General features: G+C 40.8%; 1 protein-coding gene across 1 annotated transcript in view; it reads right to left on the reverse strand.

Annotated features, from left to right (window-relative positions):
* tenm1 (teneurin transmembrane protein 1) overlaps nucleotides 1-20,481 on the reverse strand; it is a 171,487-nt gene that overhangs the window by 49,115 nt on the left and 101,891 nt on the right. The window contains exons 11-20 of the mRNA XM_069696829.1: nucleotides 18,888-19,088; nucleotides 16,899-17,084; nucleotides 16,719-16,748; nucleotides 16,372-16,518; nucleotides 12,069-12,303; nucleotides 10,578-10,697; nucleotides 10,223-10,484; nucleotides 7,814-8,099; nucleotides 1,977-2,120; nucleotides 187-439 (exon numbers count right to left, since the gene is read on the reverse strand). Coding sequence (XP_069552930.1) covers nucleotides 187-439; nucleotides 1,977-2,120; nucleotides 7,814-8,099; nucleotides 10,223-10,484; nucleotides 10,578-10,697; nucleotides 12,069-12,303; nucleotides 16,372-16,518; nucleotides 16,719-16,748; nucleotides 16,899-17,084; nucleotides 18,888-19,088 — 1,864 coding nt within the window. The remainder of the gene's footprint in view (nucleotides 1-186; nucleotides 440-1,976; nucleotides 2,121-7,813; nucleotides 8,100-10,222; nucleotides 10,485-10,577; nucleotides 10,698-12,068; nucleotides 12,304-16,371; nucleotides 16,519-16,718; nucleotides 16,749-16,898; nucleotides 17,085-18,887; nucleotides 19,089-20,481) is intronic.

Raw genomic sequence — 20,481 nt, forward strand, 5'->3', positions numbered from 1 at the left:
AGATCACAACAGCAGATGATAAACCACAGCTAATGCCATACTAACCCATATCAGCTGAGCTCATTTAGTTTTAATTGTGCTCAAGTCAATCCGAAGCACAAAATCCCGCTGCTTCCCAATGTGGGAGATCCCTACCAAGAGCTGTCCGGTCTTGTCACGAGCCTACCCAACGAGATCAGTACTCACTTGAGCTCCAGTATGGTTCTGGTGAATCCATCGGGATGGACCCTGCGTATGAAGTTAAAGTCCCCCACGTAGAGGGAGCCATCAGGGCCGCTGGCCAGTGCCACCGGAGCAAATAGCATCATGTCCCGAGCTGCGCCAGTGCAGCTCGGCCCGCAGGGGACGCTCCGGTAGAAACCATTCCCCATAACAGTGCTGATGACAGGGGGCTGCTGGGAGAGGAAGACGTTTTCTCCGTTTCCTTTATGAAGGATTCCTGAGGAAGGAGGTGTGACATAAATACCTTAAAGGGTCTGGAAACAGATTTCCTCAGTTAGCGTACAGCTATGGGTGATACAATTCTATTTGAACATTATTGTTAAAGTTTGAGCAGTTTTGGTCGTTTCACATGACAGGTTATTTTTGGTTTTGTTTGAAGTCCTCACACTGGGTTTAAGGAGGTATAAGGAACTTGGGTGACAGGTGATGTCACTCACTCGTCTGCATCTATCAAGCTTTATCAGTATTCTAATTTAAATGTGACAACAGTGGTTGTGCTGTCTGGCCACTGTCAGTCAAACCTGAAACACCCCTCCACACACAAAGCTTTGGAAGTGTTAAATCCTTAATAAATAATAACTTTGGCTGTTTTTTTCCCCCCAAAATACTTTAAATTTGATTGTGGCGCATTCAGTAAAAAATGGTTAATATTTTATGGATGTGCTTGAAATCTGAAACCATTTAAAAAAAAAAAAAAATGTTATGATGATAATGCTAAGCCACTGGACTCCTGCATTTGAACCATCCCTATTTCAATGAGTGCAGTGGAAGTAAGTCTTTGTGAGTCTGAAGTGTGACTATCAAATGAATCATGCATTTAATGTTGTCATCTTTATTTGTCTCCAAGTCAAGGGAAGCAAATCTTTAGTGTTGTATTCCAAAAAACAAAATTCTGTTGAATTCAATTAAAGTTTGTCCAATTCAGTTTGTGCCTTTGTTTTTGGTGCTTTGAGGCCATAGCTGCATTTTCAAACAAAACAAACAAAACCATTGCATGTTAATACTTTATTACTGCTCCTGTTGTGGGTCGCTTATATATGCACATTTGCGGTATCATCATAAACTTAAGCACAGAGTGCACATCAAATATTGTGTCAAACTTGGGAAATAGGCAACAGAGATCCTTGAAACCTTTTAGAAAGTTTACAGCAGTAAAGCAATGCGCCGGGTGAGATGTTTTAGGTGGCATTTGCATTTCAAAAGGGGCAAAACGTCACTGTCCAAGACCAAGGAAGAAGCGTCAGGTCAGGAGAGCAACCACGTGAGTTTTCCTTGACATTTGTGAGGTTGTGCACTGTGAATTCGTCCCCCAGGTTCAGACTATCAACCCAAAGTTCCATTGTTATGGTCTGAGGTGTCTCAAAGAAAACATTTGGTGCAAACTACCTGAACAGTGGACATGATGGTACTCCATGGGTTCTCCAACTTGATAACAAAACACAGTAACAAAATCATCGCTCCTCACCGGATTTGGGTGCCTGGGACTGCTTTCTGCTCCCCAGAAATTTGACACTAAATTTGACGTGCATTCTCTGCTCAAGTTTCAGGTCCATGCTCAAATCCCAAAACGGCCCTTCCCAGGGTCACAAAAGGTGTGTAACTTTTGGTGCTGATTTTGATTAAGCAACGTAACTTAGAACACTTACTCACAAGGGTGAAAGCTTCCCCGGCTCCATGCACATCATGGTGCTGCACTCCGTTTGTGCACAACAGTAACAGACTTGAAATGTGTTGGCTCGTGTGCATGCACTCACCACTGCGAATGTTGAGGGCATGGTGTTTGTCCAGAGACCATCCTCCAAGGTTGGAAGGGACCAGTTCAAATCCCTGCATCAGTGCAGTCCTCCTTTCCCACTGGATAATGCCAGGACATGACTCATACTCATAGCCGACTGATACTGAAACGCAAACACACACAAAGGAGGGTTTGATGTTAATGGAACAACAAATAATAACTATGTGCTGTAGACCTGCTGTGTTTCACACCAGAGCATTCACAGCCCAATGACTGTATGTAGTGGCATTTGTACAGAACTTGACAGCCGACTTTACACACAAGCACACACTCCCCCCCACCTCTCCCCATCTCTCTCAAAACTATATTGTATTGAGTGGTGAGATAGATGAAAGGCCTGTAGTGAGACCTCATCAGAGTGTGTTTGAGAGAGATCAGTGAGGAGTGGAGGCGTAATCAGGAGGAGCCCGTCTTCATGAAGGAGCCCTAGAATTAGCTGCTTGGCCTCTTAGTTGTAATGATACGCTGTGCAGCTTCCCACTACAACTAACAACTATCAACAGCTTTTTTTTGGCTTGGCAGGATTAAATATGTTTCAACAGTAATTTACCACTTGGAATATGTTTAAAGGCAGCAGGTGAGAAAGCAGGAGGAGCTCTCAATAAACATGTTAACACACGAGCATACTTACATGTCAATCTAAAACATGTACAGCAGTCACACATTCACACACACCCACGCAGAAAGAAGCCCATCCATCAAGACATTAGCCATTTTTAGAGGTGAAAAAAACTATATCTTTAATTATTTAATACGTGCTGTTAAGTACAATTTTAAGGGCTGTGAGTAATTTCCAACATGTCCGTCCAACTCATAAAACCATGTGGGTCGTTTGTTCCATCACTCAAATATCAACCCACAGGAGACTTTCTCAAATTAGCAGCCCTGGTTTGGTAATAGAAAGACAATGGTTTGGGTTAAAATGGTCACTTGAAAAGTATTGTGCGGTAACAACTTCCTCAGAGCTCTGCTAATCTTGATTATCATGGCAACAGTAAATGCTGTTTAAAAAAGCTGTTCCCACTCGTGGTTGGAAACGGGAAGCAAAGAGTGTTCTGCTGCCACCCAAGTCCGCAGTTGTTCTGCAGCCCAAACTTTGAGCTGTTAGCGCCAGTGCTGCATGCCCAGTTCTCATGATATCTGAGTTGTTGTTTTACCCTCCTCCTCTTCCTCCTCCTTCATTTTGCTAACCCGACAACCTCATGTGATGTCATCTTTTTTCTGCTGAATTTGTATATTTACAACTTCGCTTCTATCTTGAGCAACTGTTACAAAACATTTTCCCTGCAGGGATGAATTCAGTTTTTCACTCTGACTGTAAAACGTGTTAAGTTGAAGAGAACCACAGAGTTGGGTTGTTATTGTCTGTGGGCGCATCACTTCCTGTGACCCCTTTCATATTACAGACAGTAGTTTGTATAAAAATATTGATTATTTCAGCTTTAATTAAGCATTTAAAAATGTCATATGTACAGTGTTGGATTGCTGTGAGTGGATTTCATTGAATGTAACTTTTCCCTGCAGGTAAGTAGACCTAAATGGAAGTCATTGCATCTTTCCTGTTTTTAATACCTAACCTACTTTTGTTTTTATGGTAAGGTATGTATACTATATCATGAAAGCTGTAGGACTTCACTTACTTCAATATGATTTTGCATTGCTTAAATGAAGATAATGATATTCTGTGGCGTAAGGACAGCTCGACATATCTGACACAAAAGCTGTAGAAGAACTTGTCACTGTCAATCACTGTTGGCACTGATCTCTCTTAACTCGCTTCACTGTAGACCAACGTGACTGTGAATTGATGGGCGCTCAAGGGAAACTGGAGAGCAAAGTCAGCATAAAGACCAGTTGAGATGGTGGAATACATAAGTAGGGGGGGCTCACATTATGCACCAACTCAGGAGATTCCCTTTAACACAGAGAGAAACTCTCAGCAGACATGCAGGGCCAACTTAAATCCCCAAGTCAGTGGGTACAATCGATAATGTGATTGGGGAGGAAAAGTAATGGGTAATTTGGGACACTGGGGATTCTGACAGAGAAAAAGAAACCTTATAGTGTTGGACAAGAGTTCTTGGTCCAGGAACAATTTCTTCGGTTTGTTCAAACTTGTTTTAATTTGTGTGTCTTAAGCTCTGTTAGGCTTGTGATCTTGTGTTTTTGAATTACAGAAACAGAACAGAGAAGCACTGAATTTCAATGTTTGCACAAGTGATGCTTGGCTAAATAGAGTTTACAAAAAAAAATACTTTCCGAAAATAAAAATACATGTCCTAAAATGTCACATATTAGCACTGTGCAATTTCTGACCCATGAAGTCACGTTGCATCTCCCTCCAAGAACCTGTTTCCTGACCTGGAAACAATCCATCCTCCTGAAAATGTATCAGATTTTATTGCCATAAATACAACGGGGACATTGCACTGTTTTTTTTCCCCTTTAAATTCTACAGTAAAACTGACTTAATTTGAAGAACAAAGCTTCTCCAGGACAAAACGGGCACAGCAATCTCAAAGGGGAAGTGTCTGTGTTTGCTTCACAACCTAATATTACTGTAGCTATATTACAAGAAATGAAACACGCAACAACACACATATACACACTCAAACACAAACAATACACGTGCACACCGCAGTTCATAAACGCACCCTCAATATCTCACAGGTGAAAGCTTTCATTCCCCACTGCTGAAGCCTCAGGCAATGTGTTCACCCAGCAAACAGAGCATGATCTCCCTTTCTCTTGCTCTCTGGCTATGAGCGAGCACATGGGTGTGTATGTACATATACACGTGATGGTGTATATGTGTGTGTTTGGGACCGTGCTCGTCTGTGTCGTTGTGCCAACAAAGCACAAGGAACTATAGAGAAGGGGGATCAGGGGAAAACATGGGTGGAGAAGAGAGAACAATGGAGGGCAGAGGAAAACAGGAGCAAGGTAACAGGGGAGATCAGAGAGAATGAAGGAAATAACAAGGAGGGATGAGAAGAAAAGAGGGTTCAGGACAGGACAGAAACACAGGAAAACACTGCGAGGGGAGAGGAAGATAGGAAGCAAGGGAACGGGGTAAGGAGGGTAAGGTGGTTTAGCAAAACAGAGGACATATATATAAAGAAAAATAATCATTTGAGTTGTGAAGAGGTGCAATATCATGAGAGAGCTGGAGAAGATGAAGTGCAGCTATAACAGATAAGGAGAGGAGGGGACGGATCAGGAGAGGTGGGAGAGAAGGCCCCGGGATGGAAAGATGCAATCTCTGTGTGCGACCCTACACTCGAGTGGACAAAGCCTCTGGTAAGCCTGATCTCAGTGCTTATGGAAAACTCCCTGTCGCAGCTGCAGTTGTTTGTCTCCAACTTTCCACAAAGGAAAGCAAGACACAGATAGTGGACACATCATCTCTTAAATTATATATAGAACGTCCAAGGGTTCAAGGCTTGATAGCATCTTACAGTGGCTGTTTTTTTTTTTTTTTTTTACCATAATGAACAATAACAGTAACAGTCATACTGTATGTCTTTTTTTTTCCACAGGTAAGAGAGGGCACACAATAGGTCACATTTCTGAAAACTCTCCTTGCACAATTCATGCATATATTTTCCACCTTTCCTCCTCTGTCAAAACTGTCCCAAAGTGCTATCTCCCTGCCGCTGCAGATGATATCTTTACTGCCAGTTACTCCACAGTATACTGTATTTGTAGAGCTTTCCATCTTTCCATTCCTCCCTCTCGAGTTTTCTCTTCTGTCAGTGCTGAAGGTCTACAAGAGGCGGTGCAGAGTCAAAGCTGCTTGCTGTTCACATTATGGCACGATTCACTTCCCACTCTATTTAATGCATGTTTTGAATTTCCTAATGACATTTTAATGATAGGCAACACTTCCGTATATTCTAGTAAAGCAGCAGTTATCAAACCCCTATTAAAGCGACTTAACCAAATTCAGGAATAATCATTATCAGGCAATCTCCAATCTTCCATTTTCTAGCAGGATAGACTGTCTGTTAACAATTGGTTGATTACTTCCTGAATGGTCAATCATTTACAGAATGACTTCCAATCAGGCTTTTTGTGCAAAACCCAGTCCCTCACAGACCTGAGAGTTAGTAGGGATGATTATACAATTAATGGTGTGGTCATGAAACAGTTGATCAAAACATCTTATTCCAAAGGGTTTATTCACCTGGTTTGAATCTTATCTGGATCACATTAAGGGATTCCATTTATGGATATACCGTACAATGCTACAATGCCAATGCGACTCAGCTGTACAAACCAATGTATATGGAGCGAATTGGGTTCAAAACCCAACAAACAAACATAAAATGTTTTAAAATTGCCTGATAATTCACTAACAAACACAGTGAGGTTTGCAATTACAAAACACCATCAAAAAACAAATTGCAAGACAAAACTTATTTATCAAAGAAATGCACATATTTCTAGTTAAAGTTAAAAGTTAAAGTAAAAAAAATAAATAAAAAAATAAAAAAACAGCTTGTCTTGAAAGTACAAACAAATATATCTGACAAACAAACAAACAAAAACGCAAAACTTTTGGTACATTCTTTTCCACTGTGATTGGCCTGATGATTTCCTCACAAATGATCTGAATAATTTGTCCTCCTTAACAGCAGGTGGCACTGTGAGTCATTTCAGAGGTTTTGGCAGTAAATTAGCTCCACAGATTTCTTTTGAAGACTTGTTATTGAAAGTATGCTTATTTGTTTCCTTGAAGAGAGTTAGATGAAAAGATGTATAGCACGCTCAAGTCTTTGCATTAGATTTGCACTAGATTATTGCTATGAAAGCCAGGAGAACATTGTGCAGGGCAAACAAATTAATCAAGCAACACCTCTAAAGTTCACAAATGAATGTTGAACAAAACTGTTTAACAACAACAACAATAAAAACAGATTGTGGTTTTGCGATAAATTTAGAACTGTAACAGAACCTAAGTCCCTGTAAAACCACAATTTGTCATATCAACATTTCTGTTTAATTTTTACTTTAAAAAAAAATAATCTAGATACTACGTGTTAAATAATGAGATCTGGAGGTATTCAAAAGTAATTTCTTTAAAATTCTGGACAGAGTCATATTATGTTTCCCACACTATGTCCCTGCTAAATTAAACTAAGCTAACCTGTAGTGCCCTAATTCCCATGAGAGTTGTATTGATCGTCTCATCCAACAAAACAGTCAGTAACATAAATTAAATAAAGTATTTCTTGCAAATCAATATTATTGGCAGGAAACCTAAAACTGTCTTCAATCACTTAAAAACCCAAAGAAGCTTCTGTGCCACAGACACACTGGAGATTATTATTTTTGAAAGATAAAATTATTATGAATTCCTGGCATTATTACATTTGCTATCATAAAGGTCTACCATATTAGGGTTATCAATTTTGTTCTTGTGTTTCCACAGGTAGATGGTGTGTACGTGGAACTGATGATTGCTGCTGTTTTATTATTTATCGGTGATAAATTGGATGTCGATCTATTCTTTTTATCAGACCTTCATGTTAGGATTTACAAACTAGTAGATTGCACATTTTTCCTATTCGAAGGTTGTTGTTTTATTCTAGAATATTTTCTTTTATTCCACAAAGACAGTTGACTGTTGACAGCAAATGATATGCAAAAAGAAATAATTCTATCCAAGTTCAAACTGACATCATTGCGGTAACATGGGCACCAGGGCGGCACAAATGTTTTTCTATTTAATTCAAGATAGGAAGAGGAGCACATTTATGAAAAAGGGGTTATTATATTTCATATTCTACCTACCGGTTGCATACGTGAGTCCCCAGACCTCCTGGCCATAAACATCAGTCTTGTTCCAGACCAGCCTGTGGACCAGACCCGGCCCAGCGGGATACCACCGCTGGTATAACCTTCCTTGGACAGATGCACGGACGTGCACCTTGGACAGACCGCCCAGTGGGGAGACGGGGGACGACGGGGAGGGAGGTGTGAGTAGGATTCGCAGCAGTGAGAGGTAGCCTGCAGCACGAGTGCTCAAGTAGTTCAGCTTGACGAAGGCTCCTGGGATTGGAACTTCTTCCTGCACTGCCTGCGGAGAGGAAGATGGAGAGAAGTGTGAGAAATACAAGTGACAGAAAGAGCATAAAAGGGAAATGAGAGAGAGACAGAGGGAGAGAGAGAGAGAGAGAGAGAGAGAGAGAGAGAGAGAGAGAGAGAGAGAAAGAGAGAGAGAGAGAGAGAGAGAGAGGGAGAGACAGAGGGAGAGAATGATATGAGAAAGAAAGGTGTCATTACTTTGTATTCCTATAAAGAGCTCATGTAATAAGTGCTAATGGCCGTGGGTGGAGAAGATGCAGTGAGTACACTAAGTATGTGAAAGCCAGGTTTTCTTTTCTTTTGTAATGAATGACATGAAGTCTGCACCATCACGATATCTGTCAGTATATTGAGGTTAATGTTTTTAATGTAGAAAAAATATGATTCTATCCTATGCTATACAGACAAGTAAATAAAAAGGCTCATGTGATAAAAAGTTAACGAGCTGCAGTCGTTCATTATAATATTTCTGCTGGCTAAAACGGCATGTTGTTTGAGACAGTGATTCCTTTAAATCTAATGTTCTCCAAGATGAGTGTCTCCAAGACATTTTCATAAAAAAAAATCTAAAGACTTAGATTCAAATTCTTAACACAGGTGAATAAATGAGTGTTACATGAGTGAACACTAAGTACTTTTCTCTATGTTTGTTTGGCGTCTGCCAGTTTGTCTTGAGGTGTTTTTTTTATCATGAGGATAAAATGTCCCTTCGATCGTTTGGGACTGTTTGTACCAATCTCACCTGATTTTATGAAATTAGCTCGCTCTCTGAAAAGCAGCTCGTGTTTGTGGATATGAATGGTGAATTTTGAAGTAAAAACATCACTGTTCTCTGCCACAATGGGACAATATGAACATAGAACATATTGGATATAACATTTTCTGCAGTCTTTCAAGTGTCAGATTGATTGATTTAGAAATGGAAATAACCAACAAAAAATATTTGGAGTTACATTGGAAGGTAAATATAAAGCCACCCGTCTTGACTTTCACATCTGACCTAATTTGCTTTTGTGGTGAGGAAGTGCACGGATGTAGCACAGATTTGCATTTTGTTCATTTTGTATTTACATGATGCAAATATGAAATGAGCTAAACTTGCAAAATTCCATGAGGCAAGCCTGGTTGGTTGCTGACGCGTTACAAATTGCATTGAGGCTTCATGCTTACTGACAGTCATCTGTACATATTAAACAGTATATTGCTACATTTTTATGGGCTTCAGCCATGCTAGTCACGGCTGTCTCAGCAGCTGTTGGATGTATTTTGAACATTCCTCCTGACTTTGGTGTTGTCCAGCATCAACATGAGGTTCATATCTCAACAACTATTTGATGAAATGCCAAGAAATAATGTATCTAACATAAACATCCCTCCAGACGATGAATCCGACTGACTTTGATGATCCCAGCATTTTCATCTAGAACCACCAGCGAGTTGACACTCCTAGTTTTTAGTGAAATATCTCAAATAATATTGGATGGACTGATACAAAAATACATGAAGACATTAAAGTTCGTCTTAGGACGCACTGTAATAACTATATTTTGAATTTCTTTATGATTAATTTATTAGGCAATTATTTTCTTGATTAATCAAGTAATTATTAAATCCTAAAAATGTTGGAAAATTGCTTATTACAATTCCCGAAAGTCTGAGGTTGCGTCAAACTCTCATCAATCATTAGTCTGAAAAGATATTCTAGTTACAGTGAAAAAAAAGCAAAGAAAAGCAACGAATCCTCCCATTACAGGGGATGGAAACAGAGATTTCATGACATCTTTGCTAAAAAAAAATGATTATGTAAACCAAAAGAAAATGGTTAACACGGTTATTTGTTTGATAGATCAGTTTATTGACTCATATTTTCAATGGTTAATGATACTTATTATGTTCAGTTTATGTGAGCACGCTGGCTTCCTGACTAACTACTCCGTTCTTTCTTCTATGTGGCACTGTTGTCCTTTGGGAAACATTATCTTGTTCCACTGCATGTATGATGATTGCGTGTGTGGAAATGATAATAAAAAAGCACACTTGACTTGACTTGACCAGTGTCCAACAGCGAGCATAGCTGTAGATTCTTGTTTGACTATATGACAAAGTGGACTGTACCTGTAACTCAGGCACAGCTGGCCCCTTCTCTGCACAGGCTCCTGTGTATCTGGGAAGCGGGTAGGGCAGGACCAGCGGATAGGGACTCAGAACACTCCGAATGTCACATTTAGGAGACTGAGCTTCCTCTCTGGACATGGTCACCTGATCCAGAACCAGGAAGTTGTTGTTTGGGGTCCAGATGGTTCGTGTTTGTGGAAGGAAGGGGGGCCGCTGGAACATCAGGGTTATGGACATCGCACCCAAGGTGACCAAGTCAAAACTAGAGATAAATGAGAGTAAGATAAAGTATGTTTGAAAGAAGAGGGTAAAAAAAGATGCAAATGTTTGTGTATTTTTTTGCTTGGTTCTCTACCTTCCATCCTGCCGGCTGATAGTGTAACCATACTCAGGATGCTGCGGGAAGGTGATGTTGACTCCAACCAGAGGAGAGCCGTCCTGCAGCACAACGCTACCTCGAACCACAGCTACCCGACTGCCAAAACAGTAAGTGGAGTGAGAGAGAGAGCGAGAGAAAGGGATAGATAAACAGAGAGAGGGAGAGATGACAGGTTTACAATGATGGAGAACATAATCATTGTTTGAAGAGAGAGACATATTGTGTCGCACTAGCCAAACGACCTTGTGCGTGAAGAAAAAGCAGCTGCATTTATTCTGCTTAGTACAATTCCTTTCTTTAGCACGGAGAAATCTGCCAGAGATTGCCAGGATACAAGGACCATAAATATAGCTTCACCCACAGTGAAACCTTTCAACACCTTGTCATATAAAAAACAAAACTTTCACATCATTTTTATATTACAGTGACAGTGCTACCTGCGGCAAAAGAGGACATGGTGTTCTTTAAATAGGCCTTAAACTATCAGAAACATCTCTGCTGTTTTGAAATATTCATCTTGATTTTGCAGGGTGAGTGTGAAATACACTGTTTAAATCTGGAATAACTGCTGCACTGGTCAAATGAAGACAGATTTGCACCGACACTTCATGCGCACACACACACACACACACACACACACACACACACACACACACACACACACACACACACACACACACACACACACACACACACACACACACACACACACACACACACACACACACATTCATTGATGGAGTCGATCTGTTACTCCAGAAAAGGGATAAATGAAGGATGGGGAGGTTTCTCCGGGTGACTGCATACCCCCGTTTGTTACTCCTGCCCTGAAAGCTCCCATCGATTTCCCCCTCTGAAGAAACGGCCACATAATTAATTTATTTGTTTTTTTTCAACAAGTGAACCAAGGGGAAAACAAAAAAAAAAATGCTCTGCCATTTCCCAGAGCCATCCACTCTTGTTTTCTAAACCAAACTTTCTAGGTCAATCATAATGCTGGTGAGAGGGTACTGAAAAATGTATGGTGACACCTTTACGACGGGTGTAACTGAGTGACACATTAAGCATTAATATATACCATACAAATACTCTGCCGTTGGAGTCTGACACTGATACCGGAGGACAGGACAATGCACTGCCGTGTGACTGCTAATCTCCAGGGCAACGCAGATCACTGAGATGTATGCACAGGCATGTGAACACCTGAAAAGAAGCTTCATTCACATGCAAACACAGACACACGAACACACGGATTCACACATGCCCCCACACACACTCTTTCAACAAATAAAAAGCAATGGATGTTGTAATTCATTAAAACAAATGTATTTGCTCCATTATCTACTACTCGCTTCTTTCAAAAATACTGTAGGACACCTGAAGGATGCGGACACACAAAACAAATACAGGAAGGAATGCGCATGCACACGCTGAGCCGGGCACACAAAAGAGCAAACAAGCACATACCTTGTATCAAAGGGCACGTCTCCCGGGAGAGTGTGTGTGGCCGCCTTGCCAAGGAGGAAGCGTATGCGGCGGTAGAAGCTGTGAGCGTGCGTGCTGGTGGGTGAAGGGGGTGTGGTGGGGGGCAGCGGGCTCTGCTGCAACAGGGCCAACGGGTCAGCCGAGCCGTGACACAGGGGGTCAGAGCCACAGCTCAGCTGCTCGCAGCAGTCGGGATCCACACAGTCCATCAGGCCGTCTGGTTAAAAATGTACAAAATATATCAGTAACATTTAAAAAAAAAAAAAATCACACACAAGCAGTGAGGACTGTTTTTTGTGTGTTTTTTTTTTAGGTTAGTCAAATTTACGTAGTCAATATAGGCCAGACATGAAGATGTTTACTATGCAGAGTTAATAGAGGCTTCAATATAGTTGAGTGACTAAGGCGCTGAGAGCACATTTGTATTCCAAAGGCCAAGCCACTGTATATATCTGCAGAGGAAAGTCAGGAAGAAGACACAATAAAACCTCATAACTAATAATAAATTATATTTGCACTGCTGACCGGTGAGAAAACTCTGCTGGAGTAATGAAATCTACAACAACAAACTGCACATGCATCATCATTATCACAGGCCTCAATCAAATGCAATTCATTAAGGGCCATCAGCATTCAATTACAGCATGTATTACTATAAATCAGACTTGAATCACCAGCATTATTTGAATGCGATCCATAAAAGTCAGGCCGTAAACAATGAGCCACAGTTACAAACCAAGGCGGCAGGTAATAGGAGCCCGCCTGGCATTTGTGTTTCCTATTTCAAGTCCGTTTCTGAAAAGGCAGGAAACAGTGCTGACATTTAAATGCATCTGACCACAGAGCAGAGAGCTAAAGGCCAACAATATTCTATTATAACCTCCCCCTACAAAGGTAACATAGTACAATGGTTGATTTCCATGAGATCCACTATTTGAACTTGAAAGCACACTATTAATTGAATTTCAAATATCATTGTCATTAAAGGAACACATGAGTTTGTAGCTCATTACGAAGACATGGTTGTTAAACATTGCGCACAAAGAAGCACAGTAAAAATGTAGCTATGGAATGGATGTAATACATTATAAATATGTATGTGCATGTGATTTCACTGCTTATATGTGTGGAATAAATTATGTTTTTTCAAGAGGAAGCACAATAAATGTTTTCTTCTCCCCCATCCAGGCAGAATAATTGTAACTCTCTTTTCAAGGTTCCTCTTTATTCTCTGATTACTCGTGATAGCATCTTTCCATCTCTGTCTATCTTCAGAGACAAAAAGATTGCTGCCAGAGAACGCTATGAGAGCCTACCGTATATCTGCCAATTAAGAGAGATGGATGAATTGTGTGGTAGAAAATGATGGTATTTGAAAAGTTGTGCGGAGAGGTGGAAGAACAGAAAGATTAGGGAAGTCTAAATGGTCTCCATGAGGCATTGTCAGTGAGTCTTTCTCTACTCTATTCACAACAAAACTGAACCGTTTGATACCAGCAGAACAGACATTTATGGAAGCTAATCAATATTCATATGGTGTCTTTGTACAATATTTGCCAAATAATATATATATATATAGTCATATACAGTACTGTACATGTCTGTTTTGTTTGCCATCCCAAACTTCTATCTGAGCTCCTCATTCACAAAGAAAAAAAAAATATTATTAAAATCAGCACAAGATAAGGAGTAGTCCAGCAATGACCCATAGCAGTGCCATATTACTGGAATGGAAGTCACCAGAGGCTACAATATTATTTTAGACATTCTGTGTTTAAAATAGCATTGTGATAAAATATATTGCAATGATAAAATATATTGCAATATATTGCAGTGATAAAATACTGCAATATAATGCAATTTATTACCTTTTTTGAACTGGAAATTATGTCTTTAAATAAAAACTTAGTCAAAAATCTGTTGTATCTGAAAAGATAAAATTTTCATTTCACTTCAATAATTTTTTATTTCAGCCAGATGGGCTTGTCAGGCAGACACACTGACTTATCAACACTGTCATAAATTCCTGTCATAAATGTTGCTTGCACATAATAAATATATTTATCTACATAATAAAATATCAATATTTGGGGGTGGCATATCAATATAATATTGCCAGGCAAAATACTGTGAATCTATGCTGTAAAGATTTGTTCCTCCACCCCTAAATACTACTGAGAGACTTGAGAGAAAAATAATGATCACGTTCAAAGCAGCAGGGCTGAAGGTATATAATATTATAGTCCAAAAATGGGTCAAGTTACAAAGACACAGATCCTACACTTCCCATAATGCAAATCAGTTGTACTTTCTGTCTGCTCAGTATAAATCTATATGTAAGCTTAGCTAACAAGAGTGGAAACATGGAGAGACAGATAGAAAACAAAATCAGCCTACAAACAGCTTTATAGTCCACAAATTAAAAGTCTTATTTGTTCAATGCACACAAAAACCATAACAACATTTTAGGGTTTTATGGGGGGGTCATGTGGCAAATTATTTTCTTCCTTCTCTGCTTGTTGTCTGACCTTTTTTTTTTTTTTTTTTTAAGTGTTGTTACACTTCAGGAAGTCACCTCTCCTCATATCAAGCAGGCAGATAGGGAATTGTATCTGTCTTCTGGTGTGACTCCCTACAAGAAAATGTATTTCCTAAATTATGAATCGTGTCTTCTAACTCTGTATCCTTTGTTTGTTGTGCTTTAAGTGCAAGCTGAGATAATCCTCCGTGTCATCGTCACATCATTTTTTCAGACCTGGCGACACGCCTTCAGAGTCACATGCTGAGCAATATTCCCTGTGAGTAGGATGCAGGTATTTCTGTAAAAAAAAACTGGTGGAGTGCCCCTTTAACAACTGACAAAACGACTAAAGCTAAAGCTACTCATATACCATGAGTTCATTTATTAACGTGTGACAGCACTTTATTCCTTAAACCCCCACAGATGAAACACACATCAATGAGAAGAACACTCAGAACAATCGAATAAAATCCAATAATAGAGTACAGGAATAAAACCATCAGTGCCTACACTGTTGGCGGGGCACAGTCCTGCTATGACTCCTTTCCTCTAGTCAGCCCACATTTTACAGTCCACAGGACATTTTTTTAATGCATGGCTCTGTGGTTATAATCCAGAATAAGGACCTGTAATTCATGTTTCAAGCAGTAATAAACACTGACCCTCTGAAGTGTTGGCTGAGTCACTCATGCAGCTTTGTAAACACTGCGCAGGAAAAAAAAGGTTATCTTGTAGCTCTCGGTAGACTAGCACCACCAGAAAACTGGGATAACTACAAAAAAATGCATATGTTTTTGAGGTTTCCTGCAGCTATGATTCAAACACCACTCATCACAAAACACACACACACACACACACACACACACACACACACACACACACACACACACACACACACACACACACACACACACACACACACACACACACACACACACACACACACAAAAGGCTTTTCCTCCAAACAAAAATGACACTACCTTGTTTTCAATGATGGATTACAGCACCGGCTTAACGGTCATGTCCATAATGGATATTTGATGGAATTTCAATGGGCATAGTTGAACACAATATAATATTGCGCTATATTCTTAAAAGTATGTATTGGAGAAGAGGTGTAGATTGGGCTGAAATGGCGAGGAAATTATTTAAAGGAATAGAGCTCCTGCTACTAACGAAATCTTGTTTCTTCATCTGAGGACAGAAAAACACAGCGTCACGGCTGAGAGACACACACCTCTCACCTGCCACCACACACCTGATAACTGCACAACTCTATTCTGCTGGGTTTGCTGTATTTGAGACTTGAGAACAATTCTGAGTGCCTTTTATCCTAGCAGGTGGTATGCATATTAGATATTTAGCTGTGATAAAAGAAAAAGAAGACGTACACACTTGCACAAATGAAGACACATTCACACACACACACACACACATACATGTTCAATATAATAATGACCAGCAGGACTCTACAGGAGTCTCAGCAGGACTGGGACAGCACAGAGCGATGAAGGGGAGGAACAATGAAGCTGATTTTTGTTTTCAGTAGGAGAAACAGGATGAGAAGTAATGGAAGCGAATGGAAAATCTGCCATACAAAATAAAGAAAGAAAGAAAGAAAGAAAGAAAGAAAGAAAGAAAGAAAGAAAGAAAGAAAGAAAGAAAGAAAGAAAGAAAGAAAGAAAGAAAGAAAGAAAGAAAGAAATCAAAGAGGTAAGAAAGAGAAAAAGAGATAGAAAATGATAGATGATGTTAGAATGTCACCTCCGTCGTTGTCTGTTCCATCACTGCAGTCAGTTTCCATGACAACGCTGCATCCAGGCCCACTCCAACCAGCCTGGCAGACGCAGCGCCAGCCACTCTGCTCCAGGGTACAGCGCCCATGCCCGCTGCACAACCCCGGGCAGCCGTCTGAAAAGGTGGATCCCACATGTTCACACACACACACACACACACACACACACACACACACACACACACACACACACACACACACACACACACACACACACACACACACACACACACACACACACACACACACATTTATTTGGCATTTGTGAACATGTGAGCACAATATGAAATTTTAACACGAAAGAGAAATAAATTACCTTTCACGACGACATCCAAATCATGAGTAACTGTGGGGGACAAAAAGTGAGAATTGCGTAAGAGAAATACATTGTAAATGGAAAGGATCCGAACAACAGCGACACCTTTTTAGAAATCCTATTAATCATACTAATCAAAATATTGCAAGACACAACCGAACACTCCCACACACGGCTCACCAATGTTACAGTGCTCTCCCTCCCAGCCGGGCTGGCAGATGCAGGTCCCGTCGTGGCACTGGCCGTGTTCTTCACAGCGAGGATGGCACGCTCTCTGGTCGCACGCAGCGCCAATCCAACCCTCCTCGCACTGGCACTGGCCCTCTGAGCAAACGCCATGGCTGCCACATGGCACCGGGCACAGCTCTGCCGAACAGGTGGGCGGAGATATTCGTGAGAAAAAAAAGCTTGTAAGTGTGAGAGGAAGGGAGAATGACAGGGAGAGGAACAGATGGAGGAATTGCACGTTGGCAGAAAAAACAAAAAGGTAAAATAGGTGCGGGGACACGGAGAGCAGAAAAAAAGTTGAAAAAAAAATCTGAATTGGGGGTGAGCCATTGGATATAGGTGAGAGAGAAAAAAAAAAAAAAAAGCGATGGAAGAGGATAACCTCAGAGACTAAAAAGTTGACTTTCTCACAATACACAATCTTCCCACCTCTAATAGCTGAGCTCCCTGAAGGAAGAGAAGAGTGAATAGACTCATAATAACATCCAAATGATTCGTATTTGCACCGCATATTTAAACTACAGGGACTCCAATTCAGCTTTATTATTCTTTTCTGACATTTTGATCAGATTTGGTGGGTGTGTTAATACCCCTTCTTTTTCTCCATCTCTCCATCTTTGTCTCTGTCAGCTTTCTCTTTTCTGTATCCCTTTCCCTCTCCCTCTCTCTTGCACCATCCCTTTAAAATCCTTTCCCCCCCTCTTTGTCTGTTTCCTTTTCTCTGCACTCCTCACCATCTAACTCTCACTCCTCTGCAAAGGAAAAGCCTCATCCATCAGTAAAGAGAGCAAAGTGCTGGAGGCACACAAAGACTACTTATCCAGCTGCAGTAAAAAGTTATTTCAATTTAAATATACATAGCATGGAGAGGGAGGGAAAAAGTGGATTAAAGTTGGAGAGTTTTTTAGCTCTCTATTAGAATTACATTAACTTAGCTATGCCTCAACAAGACCAGGACGCAGAATTGCCGGGTCCTTTTGATTAAAAGCCCGGCAGGTAGAGGGAGGCCGCTCATATCTCAGATATTCAGCCACGGTCTATCATTATCATGGGCTATATCACTATAATAAGGCACGCATACACCTGAGAGTAGCCGATATGCCAATTGCCTGCAAATCTTTGGCGTGCATGGAAAAACTGATCTTTTCCAACACCAGTGTTAAGCTAGTGCGGTGGAAACAAAGCAAAAAAAAAAACCAGTCCTCTCTGTCAGCTGACACTGCAAGGACAAGGACACTTTTGTGTCTGTGTACTGCACCATACTGCATTCTATCTTTCAGACAAGGCGGTACACGTGCTGTACTCGCCTTGTTGCAAAGGCTAACTCACTCGAAAAACAGACGGAAGTTTGTTGGCAGCAAAGAAAGATAGTTAGAGAAAAATATTTTACAGCTCTATTTGACAACCACTCACTTGAGTTATATGTAGTGTGCAGGTAAACAGGTATGCAATAAACATCACCAAGCTTTTAAATGCCAAGCTGAATGTTCCTCAGAGTTGAAAGGCCTTGCAGCAATGTGAGGTCTTTTTTTTTTTTACGCTGCCATTTTTGTCTTTATTTCGCTGAAGGGAATGTGTGTGTGTGTGTGTGTGTGCAGGAGCATGTGTGTGTTACGGTGTAAGTGCACAGTATAGCGAGAGCCTGTGCATGGGCGCACTCCGGAGTGCTGCAGTCAAAGAGTCATGATGGGAAATCTCATTTATGACTAGCGTGAAGAGTGAGTGCGAAAACCCCATGGAAACACACACACACACATGTACACGCACATAGACACATTTCCACTGGCTCCAATCCCTATTTCTCCCTAGTGTCTATCAAATCCCCAGAAAATAGTATCTGGCAAAACCACGCATGCTACAAGAACACTGGCAAACGAGTGATGTGCAGTTTCAATTTTCTGTGTTTTACCCTGAATGTGAACAATAATCCTCGGGTCTTACCCGTGTAGCAGTCGGGCCCCGTCCAGTTGGGCTGGCAGGCGCAGGTATCTGACTCAGGGAGATAGGTGCCATGTCCCGAACACTGCTCCTGACAGGCTGGCAGTGGGTCATCACAGCTCACTCCTGCCCAGCCCGCAGAGCACACGCACTCCCCCCGCACACACACGCCGTGCCCACCGCACTGTGGGTCTACGCAGTCCACTGCAGATAGAGGGAGGATGAAAGGCAAAGTGAGTGTGAGTCAGAGGTGAGGAGAGGGTGGGTGGGTGGGTGGATGGGTGGAGGAGGAGGAGGTGGTGGTGGTGGTGGTGAGGGGTGGGGGGAGGGCTGTCTCATTATAATCATCAGTTCACCGAGTATGAAAGCAGTGTTCTTTGCATCCCATCCAGGAGTTAACCACCCTAGCTACAATCCCTGTATCTGTTCCACAACATTACACTTCATAGGACACTTAGAACTGAGGCTTTGATAAGGGGTGCAATGGGTTGGATGGTGTGTGTGTGTGTGTGTGTGTGTGTGTGTGTGTGTGTGTGTGTGTGTGTGTGTGTGTGTGTGTGTGTGTGTGTGTGTGTGTGTGTGTGTGTGTGTGTGTGTGTGTGTGTCATGGTGGTCTGTGCTACGCCGTGTTAGTGTGTAATTACAGCCCTGAGCGGCGAGCCAAAGCTCAGCACAGTTCAGTTCGGCTCAGCTCAGCTCAGCTCCCGCCGCTCAAGGTCAAACACCTGAATCAGTCTCTGCAGACCAGGACGATGAAGGCGACAGCAGGGACATCTTTAGGACAGCTGTGCCATCAGGTTATTATCAAGTGGAACATCATAATTGTTTTGAATATCACTGCTTTGTTTGTTTTGGTTAATTTATTGGGTGGTTTTACAACAGAGTTTAAAGAGGATATGACAGAGGCCCAAGGCTGATTTCCTGTACAACTGTGAGTTTTTTTTTTCCCTCACCCCATTTACTTACAGATTTATGTCTTTGGCTAACAGTACACGCAGCATATACTGTAAAATACACAGCATATACATACGATGAACTGTTTTTTTCAGAATAATATAGAAATACCACCAAATTAAAAATAAATGAGAACATGGTGAGTATTTCAGAGCCCAAGCTATATTAACAATGTCGCTAAAATGTTCTTTGCTTTATATTGTACAACAACATGTCTATTTGTTATTCTAGTATTTGGGATGTGGGAACATGTGTTTTTTAACTTTTGTTTATTTTTGACACCTAGAAAAAAATTCTAAGCATAGGGCAATAACTTAATCTACAAGAACTCTTTGTTAATTGCATTTCTGTTTGAATTTATTGACTTTTATTTTTGATGTTAATATGAAACACTAATATCAATGGAGAGAGCAAATATCCACAAATATGTATGATTGCTGTGCTTCTCAGTTAGTCACAGCTCAAGAATCAAAATAAAAAAAAAAAAAAAAATCACATTAAAACCTGAAATGATTTATTCGTCTTATAAAGTTATATATTTATATTGTGATTAACATGTTAGAAAAAAAACCTTCTTATCATATCTTATATATGTTTTATGAATCGTGTTTCTGTCCTTGTGATTTGTAAAAGTCCAACGGTC

The sequence above is a fragment of the Brachyistius frenatus genome, unplaced genomic scaffold (genome assembly GCF_029030835.1).
Source record: "Brachyistius frenatus isolate BFR_SWC_R1_liver_20210118 unplaced genomic scaffold, ASM2903083v1 Contig_22, whole genome shotgun sequence".
NCBI classification, from domain to species: domain Eukaryota; kingdom Metazoa; phylum Chordata; class Actinopteri; family Embiotocidae; genus Brachyistius; species Brachyistius frenatus.